Source organism: Ambystoma mexicanum, chromosome 3q (genome assembly GCF_040938575.1).
Source record: "Ambystoma mexicanum isolate Mex_15411 chromosome 3q, UKY_AmexF1_1, whole genome shotgun sequence".
Taxonomy (NCBI): domain Eukaryota; kingdom Metazoa; phylum Chordata; class Amphibia; order Caudata; family Ambystomatidae; genus Ambystoma; species Ambystoma mexicanum.
Genome location: NC_090926.1, coordinates 1275088249 through 1275102402, shown reverse-complemented (window position 1 = coordinate 1275102402; position 14154 = coordinate 1275088249). Strand labels below are relative to the sequence as shown.

Genomic DNA, 14154 nt, shown 5'->3' with positions numbered 1-14154 from the left:
TGTGGTTAAGGGGAAAAATGCCTCAATGATAATAGTCCTTTTAAATCAATAGTAAATCTTCATGTGGGACAAATGGCAATTCTCCTGCCTTGAGGCCATATGGTCTCACTGGGCTCGCCTGTAACCAGAGTTGTTTTCTTTATCAGTCTCTTTGTGTTTGCAGCTTTCTCTTTGAAGTTGGTTGCCTGTTTGAATTTGTAGGCCCCAGTCTTCACAACATTTAGTCATGCTCCAGCCAAAGGGACCTGTCCTGCTATCACTGCTTTCAGAGCCAGCAAGTTTGGGGAATACTAGGGTTTCCACACCTTTAGCAGGACACACTTTATTGCTGTTGTAATTAGATGGGGTATTGTCAGCCTTCCAGTGGGGAAGTACTGGTGACGTGTCCAACAAGCAGCTTTGCCTCTGGCCTAGAGACACTTTTTCATGGAAACAAAGTGCTTTTTCCTTTCAAATGTCTGCTGGTATTTTGCATGTGAAACATAATATGCTTTGCTTTTTGTCAACATGCACCATGTCGTTTCCCTGACATTTCTCTGTTAGCAGTGGTACATTTTCAAATTTAAATTTGGAAGCCGTTTTTGTGTCAGTGCTGAAAAAACCTGCTTTTCATGTGAAAGGACTTCAGTTTAGGGCCTTTGAATGCACCTGACCTGTTCCATGTACTACTTATTCAACGAAGCTTAATTGTACAGATGCCGTATTTTAACTGTGAATGCCATCACAGTGCCTTCCTTGCATCACTGATAGTCAAAGTGCCATTGTCAGGCTGTAAATCAGAGACATGCGAGATTCGAAGCTTTGATGTCAGCACTCCAGATTCTTTGTTTCACAGAATATGGTGCTTTGCTGTTATAGTCAGTCAAACAAAGAATCTGGTGGGTTTGATTCTGAGTTCCAAGAAAAGTGCCACTCCAAGGTGGTGCCTGATTCTGAGCTTGAGACAAAAGTAGTGTAGAAAAACGGCAGTCTCCTCTCTAGTTTCCAGCACCATCATTGGGCGGAAGGATTGGAGGGGAGATGTTGTGCTTTCCAGCAGCAAACACTGCTAAGATCTATGATTTAGGGGGTAGCATGTGCAGCAGTATCACTCTAAGCATTCTGTAAAATACTGCAACTTTTCAGATTTACTTGAGTTTACAGTAAATTAGGAAAGTGGTGCTGCAGTCAGGGAAATCTTTGATTATGAAGGGAAAATGTGTGCAGTAGATGTTAACAGAACCTCAAAGGTGCCGTATTTGAACTCTTTTTTTACATGCAAACCCAGGGCTTAGCAAGGATAATGAACTCACAGTGTGTGCCTTGCATTCCTGAAGGTCACAATGACCCTTTGCCAGGCCTTAAATCAGGCAAATATAAAAGCGGGGGCTTTCATGTCAATACACCCCATTCTATCATTTTCAAAATATGGTGCTTTTAAGAAAAGTCTTGTTCCCGCTCCCAACAACAAATTTCGATCTTTACACAGACATCCAAATGCGGCCCTCCATCTGAGCTCCATTTAAAATAAGAAAGGTATTATTGTGAGGTGGAATGGCACTTCTTATTGGCTCCATATTCTGTGGGCCTGAATTTGAGCTCTGTAAAAGAGGGAAAGTGCCATTCCGTGGTGGAACAACAGTTTTCCTATTTAATCCATATTCTGCTTGGCTGATTCTGAGCTCCGTGTAAATCCCCAAAAATATGTTATTGCAGTGTAGAATGACTTTTTTTATTTGCTCCATATTTAGTGGGCCTGATTTTGAGGTCCATATACAATATAAGAAAAGTGTAATTCCGTCATGGGGCAACACTTTTCTTATTTGCTCAATATTGCGCGGGTTTGATTCTGTGCACAGTGTAAAATAAGAAAAGTGTCACACCATGGTGAAACTACACTTTTTATATTGGCTCCATATTCTGTTGGCCTGATTCTGAGCCCCTCGTAAAATAAGAAAAGTGTTATTCCGGGCGGGGATGGCGGGTTTCGTATTTGCTCCATATTATGTCCCTATATATATTTAGATACCGGACATAAAGCAAATAAGAAAAGTGTATTTGGTCCATAGGAATGACACTTTGTTCATATTTTACATGGAAGTCAGACTCGGGCCGAAAGGTGGTCCAACGCCCCCACTGTCTGCTCTTTCAATCTGTTACAGCCGCCCCAGGTGCTCAGAGTCCAGCTAGTTTGCAGTCTCCATGTAGTGGGCTTAAACATCCTGATGAAGCATGCACCATGCACATACATGGCCACAGTAGCATTTTCTCTCTATCTAATGATCTCCCATCATATTCTTTTCAGTGCTTCCCAGTTTTGAAGTGAACGTGGAATTCATGAAGAAGTACTACCACATAGAGGATGACGCGATCACTATTGTCATCACTGCCAAGTTGGTGCCTTTTCTTCCTTAACATTTGCAAAGTAACAACCGCATTCATGTCAGCATTTGCACTCATTCATTAGTATGACACTAACTGCTTTGAACCAGTGAGCCTGTGTGTATGACATGCCCAGAACATGCAGTTGCTACATGATACTTCTTGCTTAAAGGAGTGTCTGGCAGGCAACATGGAATGGGCTCTTACAGGTGCGAGGAACCAGGTTGATTGGTGGCCTGGAAAACAGTGTTCTGTAATGTAATGTGGTCTCGCACAGGGGTGTTGCTAGGTCTGGAAGAGGTCTGGGCTACGCTAATGTTGGGGCTGTTGGTTGTAGCTCCTGAGCTTCTATCCGGGGCTACAACCAAATGACTGGGGGCTATAGCCCCTTCAGCCCCCCACCCTCTAGTAACGCTTCTGCTAGTCTCGCATAGCCTGCTTGTCCAGTTTTAGTGGCCTCGCTGACAGGAAAGGGGTGGGTGGAGCATATCTGTACTCATCATTGCAAGAGCTAGAGTTGGAGTTAAGTTGGACTATGGTAACTCTGTGTATATGAGTTCACCGAAATACCTTTGTCAAAAACTCCAGGTTGTACAACTGTTAAAACTATAGGTCTTACAAAACAAGAGTGCTAGATCCATTCTTTCTGCCGCTTACCATTCCCATGTGACCCCATTACTTTATCACCTGCACTGGCTGTCTGTCTGCCTCCCATTCTTTTAAGATGTATACTTTTGTATCTGTGGCAGTGCTCCGTCATATTTAGCTAGTAATACTCTTCGATCCAATTCCTCTTTGACTCTTACTTCACCAAGATTTAAAAGCAATTATGCTACCGGTAGAAGTTTCTGTGTGCAGGGCCACATAGTTTGGAATGATGTCCCTGCTACTCTTAGATCTGAGTCCAACTGAAGTTTCCTAAAAAAACTCAAAACCTTTATCTGCCTTCTAATCAGTATCCACTTAACTCCATTGTTGCTACCTACAGCGATCTTATGCCTTTGATTTGAGTGCTGTAAATATATAACCATAACATGACATTGTGCTCTTGGTATCGCAGAAGTGAAACCTGAGGTGTTGATAGGTGCAGACCGAAACTGCCTGAATCCTGAGTGCGTGTCCGGTTCAATGGGTTTAGTGGTGACAACTGGGTATGTGTTTATCCATAGAGGAGAGACCAAGATCCGATAATATTACAGCACCCTGCTCTGGTCCAGGCACTAACGCGGGGGGTGGAGGAGATGGTAGAGCTAATGAGGCAAATTAATGGTGAAGTGAAGTGATTCTGAGATGGCCATGCGAGGGGATTTGTGTAAGGACATAGGATATTGTATAAAGGAACTGGAAAAAAAGAAAGGACGGGTACCTGTCATGGGAAGAAAGAATGCATTGGGCAACACCTAGTAGTGAGTTAATTGGACACTATCCTGGGGGAGAACAAAACTGTCTGCTGGATGTAACTGGTGCCAAATAATGCCATTCACCAAGTCCTTTTTCACCGAGTAGTGTGTGGATTCCTAGTATGTTCATATCATTTTAGATGGAGGCTTTCTTGGGTCGAGGTTGTCATGGGTAAGTGTAAGTTGATGTTTTGGAGTTGGTCTTGTACTGGTGTTAGTGGAATAGCCAGCTTTTTAATTGGTTTCTGAATGTCAGGTGGTCTTGTGTCCGACGGTGTTTGGGCAGAGAGTTCCATCGTTTTCTTGTAACACATTGCTGCTGATTGGAACTGCTCTCAATGCTTAGTAGTGTGTGAATTTCTTTGTGATGGATTCAGCAACCCTGGCATGAAAGGTGTGGTGGTCAATGCATAGTGTTTTGAAGTGGATCGTCCATTCACTGGGAGCCAGTGCAGTGTACATAGAGCTGGGGTAATGTGTGTGTATCTTTTCAGTCTCAGAGGCAATCTGGCTGTCGTGTTTTGGACAATTTGCAGCTTGTTTAGTAGGTATTCCAGGAGTCTAAGATAGAGGCTGTTAACGTAGTCTAGTCTTGAGAGTACTATTGTGATACCTGCAATCGTCCTGTGCAGGAGGGTCAGTTAGGGCATGAGGCATCAAATTGTATGGCGTTGGAAGAAGCAGCACCTTAGAATGGCTTTAACATGTGGTGCCAGTGGAAGGTTGCTATCCATCATGATTCCTAGGTTTCTGACAGTTGTCATGGGCAGGAGGCAAATCCTCAATTAAGCCACCCCAGGGCATTGGTATGAGGTTTGCTGGTGTCATGCTGCTGATTATAAACCCTGTTTTGGTTGTGCTGAGTTGAAGTCTCTTTGTACTCATCCAGGAATCCATGTGTGCAAGGCATGTCCTGAGTTCCAGCGTGTGGGTGTTGCTAGGTTATTTGTGAGTTTGTAGACGATTAGCTGCTGTATAACCGCTCTGGTGTTGATGGGCACGGTATGATTTCTCAACAACATAACATAACATTTCCATGTCATCTGCACAGTTGAAGCAGCTGTGGTCTCCGTTGTTAATCAATTGCAGTTGCATGGCCTAGTTGTTGAAAAGTAGAGGCGACAGACTGGATTCTTGTGGTGCTCTGCATGTCAACATGTGTGGCCGCAAACTTAAAGCAATCATGTGTGTTGCTTCAATCCTCTTAGTCAGGAATGGGAGGGCACACATGAGAGTGGCACCTTGAACTTCAATATCCTCTTGTCTTTATATCAGGAGCGATTTGCATGTCATTCTTTATTCACATTAGAGATAGCAAATGACCCATTGGCTCTCTGGTGTACGCAAAATCACTGTCCTGCTCTGGTTACATGACAGCGTTGCAAGGTTTTCTGAGAAAGATATTGGGTCTTCCGTGTCATCACTTAGTCGCTCTTTCCAAGGACTTACCTGATTCTGTTTTTATTTGAGTTTAGGGTGAATACAAGCCTAGCTTAAAGAAGCAATGCAACACTGTCCATCAGTGGTGGTTGCATGCATATGTTAGATGGTTACTGGGGGGGTGGGGTGTAGTGGCCCTTAAGCCATAACATCAATGGCACATCATTTAGTTAGCAGGAAATAGTTCACATTTAAAGTTAGTGGGGATAATGTAACAGTGGTGAAAGGTTGGGTGGGGGATGAAACAGGGAGATGGTCTTAAGAGGGTGGTACTCAGGAAGGATGCTTGGCGTGTCATAACTCATAGGTCAGTGCCTCATATGCCAGTCTGTCTTCTCTCAGGAGGGAACCTAGTGTTCATAACTATCTAGAGCCTCTTCCATGGATTTCATCTGTAAAGTCCATGCCAGGTCTCCAGACAAGGAATTTAGAATATGGCAGGTTTCAAGTGGTAGTTGTGGTACAGTCATCCCTCTTTTTTTGTTACATAATGTGAACTCATGGAACAGCTGTAAGAGTTTGTGATCAAGTGGATAAGTGCATGTGATGAAGAGATGTAAGTCTACAGGGGGTGAGTGTTTTAAATGAGTGTCACTGCATGGGTCTATATCCAGGCGTTTGTCTTACATATGCTCACGAGCCAAATGTTGCATGTGCATGCACGCTGTGGGCCCCACTGTGCATCTCCTCGCTATGCCAGAATTTCAAGGTGCACAGCATAACACCATACCTTAATAGCAAGTTGATGCCAGGTTTCTGAGAATAGTCTCATTGCGCACTCTGTTGTGTTTTTCTCCTGTAGCTACTTGCATGGAAACCCTGTTCAGGGCAGTGCGTACATACTCTTTGGAGTACTGATCAACAACGAAAAGAAGAATATCCCGAATTCCCTCGACAAAGTCCAGGTGAGGCTTTTTGTTTTCTCACACCTTTTTGTGCTTCCACAAACACCAGGGTGAGAAAACGAGGCATTGTGGGTATTACAGCTTGTGATTGTCAACAGGAAAGTATTGAAACATGCCTCAGATACACTGTTAAGTTATAGAGGGTTAAATATCTGCCATTTACGTGACCTTTTGGTTCTGATGACCTGCACATACTGATGTACTGGACTGTCATAAGGATGGCAAGTAAAGGTCTACACAGATGGAAGATCTCCTTTCTTTTTTTGGCTGCGATATGAGCAGCTATGCTATTTCTGCGTGGTACTGTCAAACAGTTGGTTGGGTAACTCAAGGCCATTCCCATTTCCTACCAGTAGGAGTGCCATGGTGAACAACCATGTAGTCGGTGAAGTGTGTAGCCATGGTAGGCAGCTGGCTGCCAATTGCCTGCTGCCCTTCCAATGTCTGACCTATTCGCGGTTGAGGTGGTGTATTTATTTATTTGTTTATTTGCTTATGTATAATGCGCCGCAACATGTAACCAAGATGATGGTTATGACAGGACGGGAGCAGAGGTATGATTGTGATCTAGTAACTACTTAAAAAGAAGCATTTTCAGTTCCCTTTTAAATATCGTGAAGTTTGGTTCAAGTCTGATCGTGACTGGAAGATTAGTCCACCCAGAGGCAGCTCTAACTGGAAAAGATCTCCCTAGTCTGTTTATATTTTGATACAAGGGGTTTTCACTAGGTCTTGGTTCATTGATCGTAGGGATCGTCATGGTTGGTACAGAGAAATGTCTTATTTTAGATATGCTGTTGCAGAGCCATAGATGCAGTGATGGACTATTGAAAGTGACTTCAAGGTGATGCGGTCTTCTATGGCCAACCAGTGTATGGATTTTCTGTCCTCGGTGACGTGGTCCTTTATAGTTTTGTTCTTGATGATTCTCACTGAATCTTTTTGTATGACTTGGCATTTGGAAATGTTACCTTTATTTGCTACCAAAAGTAGGGCATTTCCATAGTCAAGCCTTGAAAGGATAATGGCTCTGGCTATTGTGATGCAGTTGTTCTCATTTAGTACCGGTCTAATATGCGTAAGAAGTCTTTGATAGTATCAGCAGTTTTTCTTTAAGTAGGCTACATGTGCATTTGCTACTAGTGAAGGCTCCAAGTACACTCCTAACGTTTTTACTTTATCTGAAACTAGAATACTTGAATTTGTTATGTTAAATTTAGCATAGTCTGGGCTAAGCTTAGCCCCGGCCTGGGAGGATCCAAAGATCATGAGCTCAGTTTTACTGCTGTTTGAGCAGAGCCAGTTTGTTTTTATCCAAACTTCGATTATGTTGTAAATATTTTTGATCGCTGCGCTGTCTTTATTATGGCACCCACTCAGTTCTATAATTAACTGAGTGTCATCGGGGAAGTTGGTAAAACGAACGCCCAAGTTGTTAAGGAGGATACACAGGCAGCGAAGATATAAGTTGAAGAGGAGAGGTGATAAGCTGCCCCCCTGTGGAACGCCACAGTCTATTTCAATAGGTTTTGAATGTTTGTCACCCCAGTGTATTTTGGAGCTATGTTCTGATAGAAAAGAAGAAATCCAATCAATTGCATTCTGGGAGCAGTTACCTGAAGATGCCAGGGCTTCTTTAAGTTTGCAGTGGTCGAGCAGGTCGAATGCTGCTGACAGATATAAAAGCATCAGTCTGCGACTTTTTCCCTTTTCCAAGATATTTAACATTCTGGTTTGGAGGAGCAATACATCTGTATGTTTTTCTGTGCTGTCAGGAAAGATAGTTGACGCAACAGCCTTTGGGTGGCATTACAGAATCTAAAATTGTGGGGTAGAGCCGACATCCATTGATGGAAATATCCGTCTGCCCATGTTACTTTGAGACGATGCATGGGTGTCTGTGTGATTTCTCGAGTTTCTGATGATGCTTTTGGCAGTTGCTTCCTCAGGCCCCAAGCTCAGTGATGATCATCACAACACAGACACGTGCACAGGCTCTTAGAGGAAAAACAACTATTTGATCAAGAAAAAAAGCGATTTTAAAGTGATAATGAAGGAAACAACATGAGTTTTTCACTTGTAACTTGAATTCACTATCATCGAGAATCCATGGTATAGGAGCTAAGCAGAATGCCTCTTTTCTAGAAAGACACATTTTGCACTGCCAGGTAATTGCCAGCTGGTCAATTGTCGAGATTCCCTTTCTGAATCCAGCCTGTACAGATTATTTGTATTGCTCCATAATCCAAATGTCTTAAGCATATTAATTCAAATGAATTGCATAATGCTTAGCTAAGCAGTCCAGGTGGGAAATGGGTTGGTAACTTGATGGCAAGTCACAATTGCCATTTTAGAAACCGGGACAAACAAAATACCCGATGCCAACAAAGAGGAACTACCATCTTGGAAGTCAGTTCCTTCACAAAATGAACTAAAACAGGAACCTAGATATTGGGATCTTGTCTAAAGAGATTTATTGGTAAATGGCCCGGTCCTGGTGCTTTCTGAGTAGCCAACACCTCTTGAATCTCCACTGCAACCACTTGTATCAATGAACTGCTATGAAGATACTGTTTATTGTCTCCACCTGGTGAATCCCTGTGTTAGATGTTATTTCAAAGCTACATCAAGCAAATGGTCAAACCAACCATTTTCTGGAATATCACAGTCTGATGTTGTAATATTGGATGCAGTGCATTTAACAACGGTCTGCCAAAAGTCCTTGCGTTTTTGTCTAGTGACAGTACTTTTTAAGGGGTCTGACTGCTACAATAGTCTTTCTCTTTTTGGCCACTAAATAATTATAAATGTTCCTCGTAAGTGCCACTGCTGGACTATATCTCCCTTTAAATGTTTGTGATTCTGTGAGAAGATCACTTTGAGCAAGCTCTTTATCAAACCAACTTTTAATATGTATACTTTTTTTTAAGATTGAGTCTAGCTGAGTGATATAACGTTTCACTGCATTTGTTAGCTCCTCGTAAAAAGCGAAAGGATTTGAAACTGTTGTAAAAATGGAACAATTCCCCCAATAAAGTTAAGTGATTAGCGTATAAAAAGGGAGTGTCAGGTTCATAGCTCAGCTTAGACTAAAGCAGATGTTTAGAGTTGGAAGTGATTGAGACACCAATATTGGGGCCACCTAGAAGATTTTTATTTGTATCTCTGAAAAAAGGCATAGTAAATACGTCAGTGGGCTGATACATGTATGGGGGATTAGGTGCCTTTCTATGACCCGATTAGGATAGGGTCAGAGAAAGAAGCACTAATGCACATACACAGCTGCATGTGTTATCTATTGAGGTGTTACGTTTACATTTGGTGTAAAGGTCGTTATTGAGTGCCACAGTGTTGTCTTTTCTCTAGGTTTGTGGAGAGATGACTTTTGATAATCATCAACAATACGATGCACTTATGGTATATATTTTTAATGTTAATGTTAAAGGTATTTGTATCATGCACCGTTGCCACCGGATTGGTCCCCAGGTGCTCTGGAAAATCTGAAAAGGAGGTTGAGAAAAGAGGGGGAGAGTAGGAGGGTTAGTAGGGTGTAGTGGAATAAGAAAGGGAGAGATGTGATGTCCTGTTGGAGGCTTCAGTTCGGTTTGCACCGTCCGGTGCGCTTGGGTGCGGTTTCTGGGTCGGTCAGACTTCCCATCTTCTTTTGTGCCGGGGTATGTGTTGTTAGTCTGTCGTTGCAGTGTGGTGAAGTGCGTGCGGATTGCTGTGCAGAGATGTGGTTGGGAAGTGTATGAGGAAGGTTGAGATTTTAGAGTTGGGTTAGCAGGTTTTCCTTACCTATTTGTCTTTGTGTTTCTGTGCTCAGCATCTATGAATGTCTTGTGTGTTTGGTATTGTAGTTTTTTCGCCTAGTTGGCAGGCATGTTTAGGAGTGGCAGTTTTCCTCTGTGTTACTCTAGTGGTATTTCTACCTGGCTGATGCAGGCATGTTCCCCGCCCTGGGTTGGCGATGTTTGGGTTAGGGGTTTCTGGTAACTCCCTGCCCATCCCTTGGTGGGTCCTTACCTACCTAAGTTTCCTCTGTGGGCTAGCTGTATCTTCATATTGGTTATTGGGGTGTCATCCACCAGCCCACCGATTAGGGGTCACGGGCTAATCCTTAGGATTCTTATTGACGTTGGGTGCATATTTCCTAGTCGTTTCTTTCTGGTTCTGGGGCAAAGAGCCGGGTTTTGAGTATTTTCCTGAATTCCAGATGATCCCCTGTGTTGCATATGTTTTTTGGTAGTTCATTCCATGTAATTGCTGTTAGGTGAGAGAATGATGATCCTCCGAATGTTCTTTTATTGTATGGTATTGGTTCTAAGCGAATGCTGTTGCTTGATCTGACTGGTCTTGTCGGATGGTAGATGGTTATTTTCTCCTTTAGGAAAAACGTCTCCTTTAAGACACATTTATTAGCAACATTTGTTTCATATATGTGATATGTGTTTCTATACAGTGCTGCAGGAGTGGCATTGGCAAGTTGCCATCAGCTAGGCAACCATAGTCACTCATCACCTCAATTCTGCACATACACACAGCACACAGTTTGTTGCTCACCAGGAGTCAATTGTCACTAGCCAGTGGCTAGTTGCGAGGACACATTTTGAACCCTGCAGTGATGTTTTTGATTTTCTTTAGTGTGAGGGTAATGAGATAAATAAATTGTCTACATAGAAAGCTATTGACATTTTTATATTTATGTGAATGTTTGTAGTATTTTTTTGCAATATATGGTTATGCTAGAGCCATGCTATTTAATAACTGAAAATAAATATAATGATTAACAATGATTAACAATCGTGCATGTGTAATGTTAACAGTAGGTATGTGTTTATTCTTAGGATGTTTCCATCGGATAAACCATTGATTCTACATTAAACAACTTCCCTGGATTCTGTTTTTGTATTAGATAGTTGAAAGGTGATATACATATTTCAATCACCAAATGCTTGCAGACCGGATAGGACAAGATATCCACAGTGTACAGTCTATTAAACATGGTTCTACTCTTTCACTCTGCAGATTACTGATGGCAAAGGCAACGCAAAGCTCACTAAAGACATGCTCCGTAGCAGATTCCCCAACTACAATGAGCTCCTGGGTTGGTCGATCTATGTCACTGTCACAGTGATGACAAATACAGGTAGGGATCTATCAGCCAATGTGTTGGTTCCTGTGTGATAAGTATCTGACTAGCTGATTGAAAAGAGGGGTGATTCAAGCAACCTTAATGCCTAAAGCAAGGCATTCTACAATTCAAGGCAAGCACTGAGAAATAACCACCACCCTTTTTTTTGTATTATCACCGTCTGATAAACGAAGATGGTGGCCAGGTTGGTACGGAATACATTGGTCAAAAAGAATAGAAGGTCCAATTATGTTTATCTAGCAAAAGATGCTGAATTGATACAGCCTGGAATGCAGCCACTGAAGCCTGTGAAATAAGGGAGAAACGTGACATATCTGCAAAGTCCTGCATACAGCGCACACTACCATACTCTACATTAGGTGAAGTCTTTGCACATATCGCTCAGACTGGCCAAAGAATATTGAGGTCTCATAACCACACAGTATATTTCATTTGATGCACTTATATCACCAAAAGGAAGTCTTAGTTACTTACCTGTAATTGTATTTCTCCAGCATTGATATTTTTTATAGATACTCATGCTTGAATATTCCCTGTTGTCAGACTGGGAATCCTCGATAATTTAAATAATTATAAACTATATAAAACACGTTTCCTTCAGAAAAAAAAGCTACTCCCATAGAGCTCCATAGGGCCTGTATAGCATCCCACTTGTGCAGTCCCTACACCTCCTTTTGTCCTTTTAGTTACCAGCCAATGAGGTGGTAGGGCTTAGGCTCCATCCTAGTCAGCCATCTTCAGATTTTGAAGCGTGAGGCTGGTAACTGATGACTGACTGGAGTACATATAACATTAGGTTCCTCCTACCTTCGGCAAATAGGTGCTGAAGCACTGCTTGTCCTACTGCTGTTTCCCTTTTGCTGTCCACTTCCAAGCAGTGATGCCGGGCGAACGTATGTTGAGTGCTCCAGGTGGCCGGACAGCAAATAACCTTTAGGGACACCCCTGCTTAGAATACTACCGGAACCACTCCCGCGCTGGTGAAGTGCACATTTGGTGACAGTGGGTAATGCAGCCGGAGACCCAATGTGCCAGACTGTTTAGATATGCATTGACCCTTGGTTCGTCCTGCAAATGCGATAAAAAGCTTTTTGGAGGTCCTGAAATCCTTTGTTCTTTCAACGTAGAACTTCTGTGTTCTCGCCACACCTATTGAAGGCAGTGTTTGATCTGCCGCAGTTGTGTGGTTGCTAAAGAAAAATAGGCAAGATGATCCTCTCAAACAAGACAGATTCAGACATGACCTTGAGAATGAATTTAGGATGAGGTCATAGAAAATCTTGTCTTTGTGAAAGATGTTAAACGGTGGTTCGAAGGACAATGCTTGAAACGCTCCAATATGCCTGCCTGACGAGATGGCCACTAAGAAGGCTGTTTTCCATGAGAGGAAGGAACAAGTTACTTACCTGTAACTGTTGTTCTCCAGCATGGGTCTGGCATGGATTCACATGCTCATGAATATTCCCCCTCGTCAGGCTAGGAATCCTCGGTAAAGAAAAAAAAAATAATTATCAGTTTCGTTTCTGATCTGTCTTTCCTAGTAGTAACCAATCACTGATCTCTCGGTCATACTGCCCACAGCCAATGACTGCCCTATCCCTAAGCCCCGCTTCCGGCAACCATCCTCAGATTTGGTAGCACGTAAAGTGGCAGTATAACCAAGTGAAGAGCCGCAGAGGGGTAGGCGGGTGGGTTTGCATGTGAACCCATGCCAGACCCATGCTGGAGAACAACAGTTACAGGTAAGTAACTTGTTCCTTCTCCAGCATGGGGTCTGGCATGGATTCACATGCTCATGAATATAAGAATACATAGCAGTATACACATGCACAACCACGGAAGGTGGCAAAAGGCTCAACATTAAGCAATACATAAACTCAACATTAAGCAACTCTTACATCCTCACCAGGCCCTTCAGGCGAACAGGTTGCGCAGCACTGCTTGGCCGACCCTGGACTCCTCCCTGGAATCCTGATCGACGCAGTAGAATTTCGTGAAGGTGTGCGTCGACCTCCACGTAGCAGCCCTACAGATGTCCAGCAGGGGCACACCAGACAAGAACGCTGTGGTAGCAGCGATCGCTCTGGTCGAAGGGGCTCTCAGACGGCTGGGCAGCGGTTGGTTTGCCAACCAGTGACAGTGCATGATACAGCCGGAGAGCCATCTGGAAATGGAAGCCTTCGAGAGAGCCTTCGCTTGATTCGCAGGTCCAAGGTTCACAAAAAGCTGTGACGTCTTCTGAAAACTGTTTGTGCGGTCCACGTAGAACTTCAGCGCTCTCGCTACACCCAGCGAGTGCAAAGTCCTCTCGGCCAGCGACGAAGGCGACGGGAAGAACACTGGTAACACCAAGGGCTCGTTGAGGTGGAAGTCCGACAGCACCTTGGGCATGAAGGAGGGGTTCGTCCTGAGCACCACCCTCGTGTCGTGAAAAGTCCAGTATGGAAGCTTGCAAGATAGTTCCTGAATCTCTCCCACGCGCCATGTGTAGGTGATGGCCACAAGAAAAGCTGTTTTCCACGATAGGAACTTCAACGGTGCCGTATGCATAGGCTCGAACGGGGTCCCCATGAGCCTAGTCAGCACCACGTTGAGCTCCCACGTCGCGGCTGGGGTCTTCACCGGCGGGAACAAGCGGAATAGTCCCTTCATAAATTCCTTCACCAGGCAATGAGACCACAAGGACACCCGTCCTGTTGTCCTAGTGTATCTGGAGATGGCAGCCAGATGTATCTTGATGGAGGCGTGAGCTAGTCCAGCCTTGGCCAGCGACAGTAGGTACGGCAGTACTTGAGGGGCCGTAATCCATAGAGGTTTAATCTTCTGTGCCCGGCACCAGACAGAGAACCTATTCCATTTGTGTCTGTAACACTTGAGAGTTGAGGACGCCCTG

At 43.6% G+C, this 14154-nt stretch overlaps 1 protein-coding gene across 2 annotated transcripts in view; it reads left to right on the top strand.

Annotated features, from left to right (window-relative positions):
• Positions 1 to 14154, top strand: part of LOC138447868 (complement C3-like) — a 1306650-nt gene that overhangs the window by 224901 nt on the left and 1067595 nt on the right. For both annotated transcript variants that reach the window (XM_069604330.1, XM_069604329.1), the window contains exons 7-9: positions 2285 to 2372; positions 6004 to 6106; positions 11135 to 11255. In XM_069604330.1, coding sequence (XP_069460431.1) covers positions 2285 to 2372; positions 6004 to 6106; positions 11135 to 11255 — 312 coding nt within the window. The remainder of the gene's footprint in view (positions 1 to 2284; positions 2373 to 6003; positions 6107 to 11134; positions 11256 to 14154) is intronic.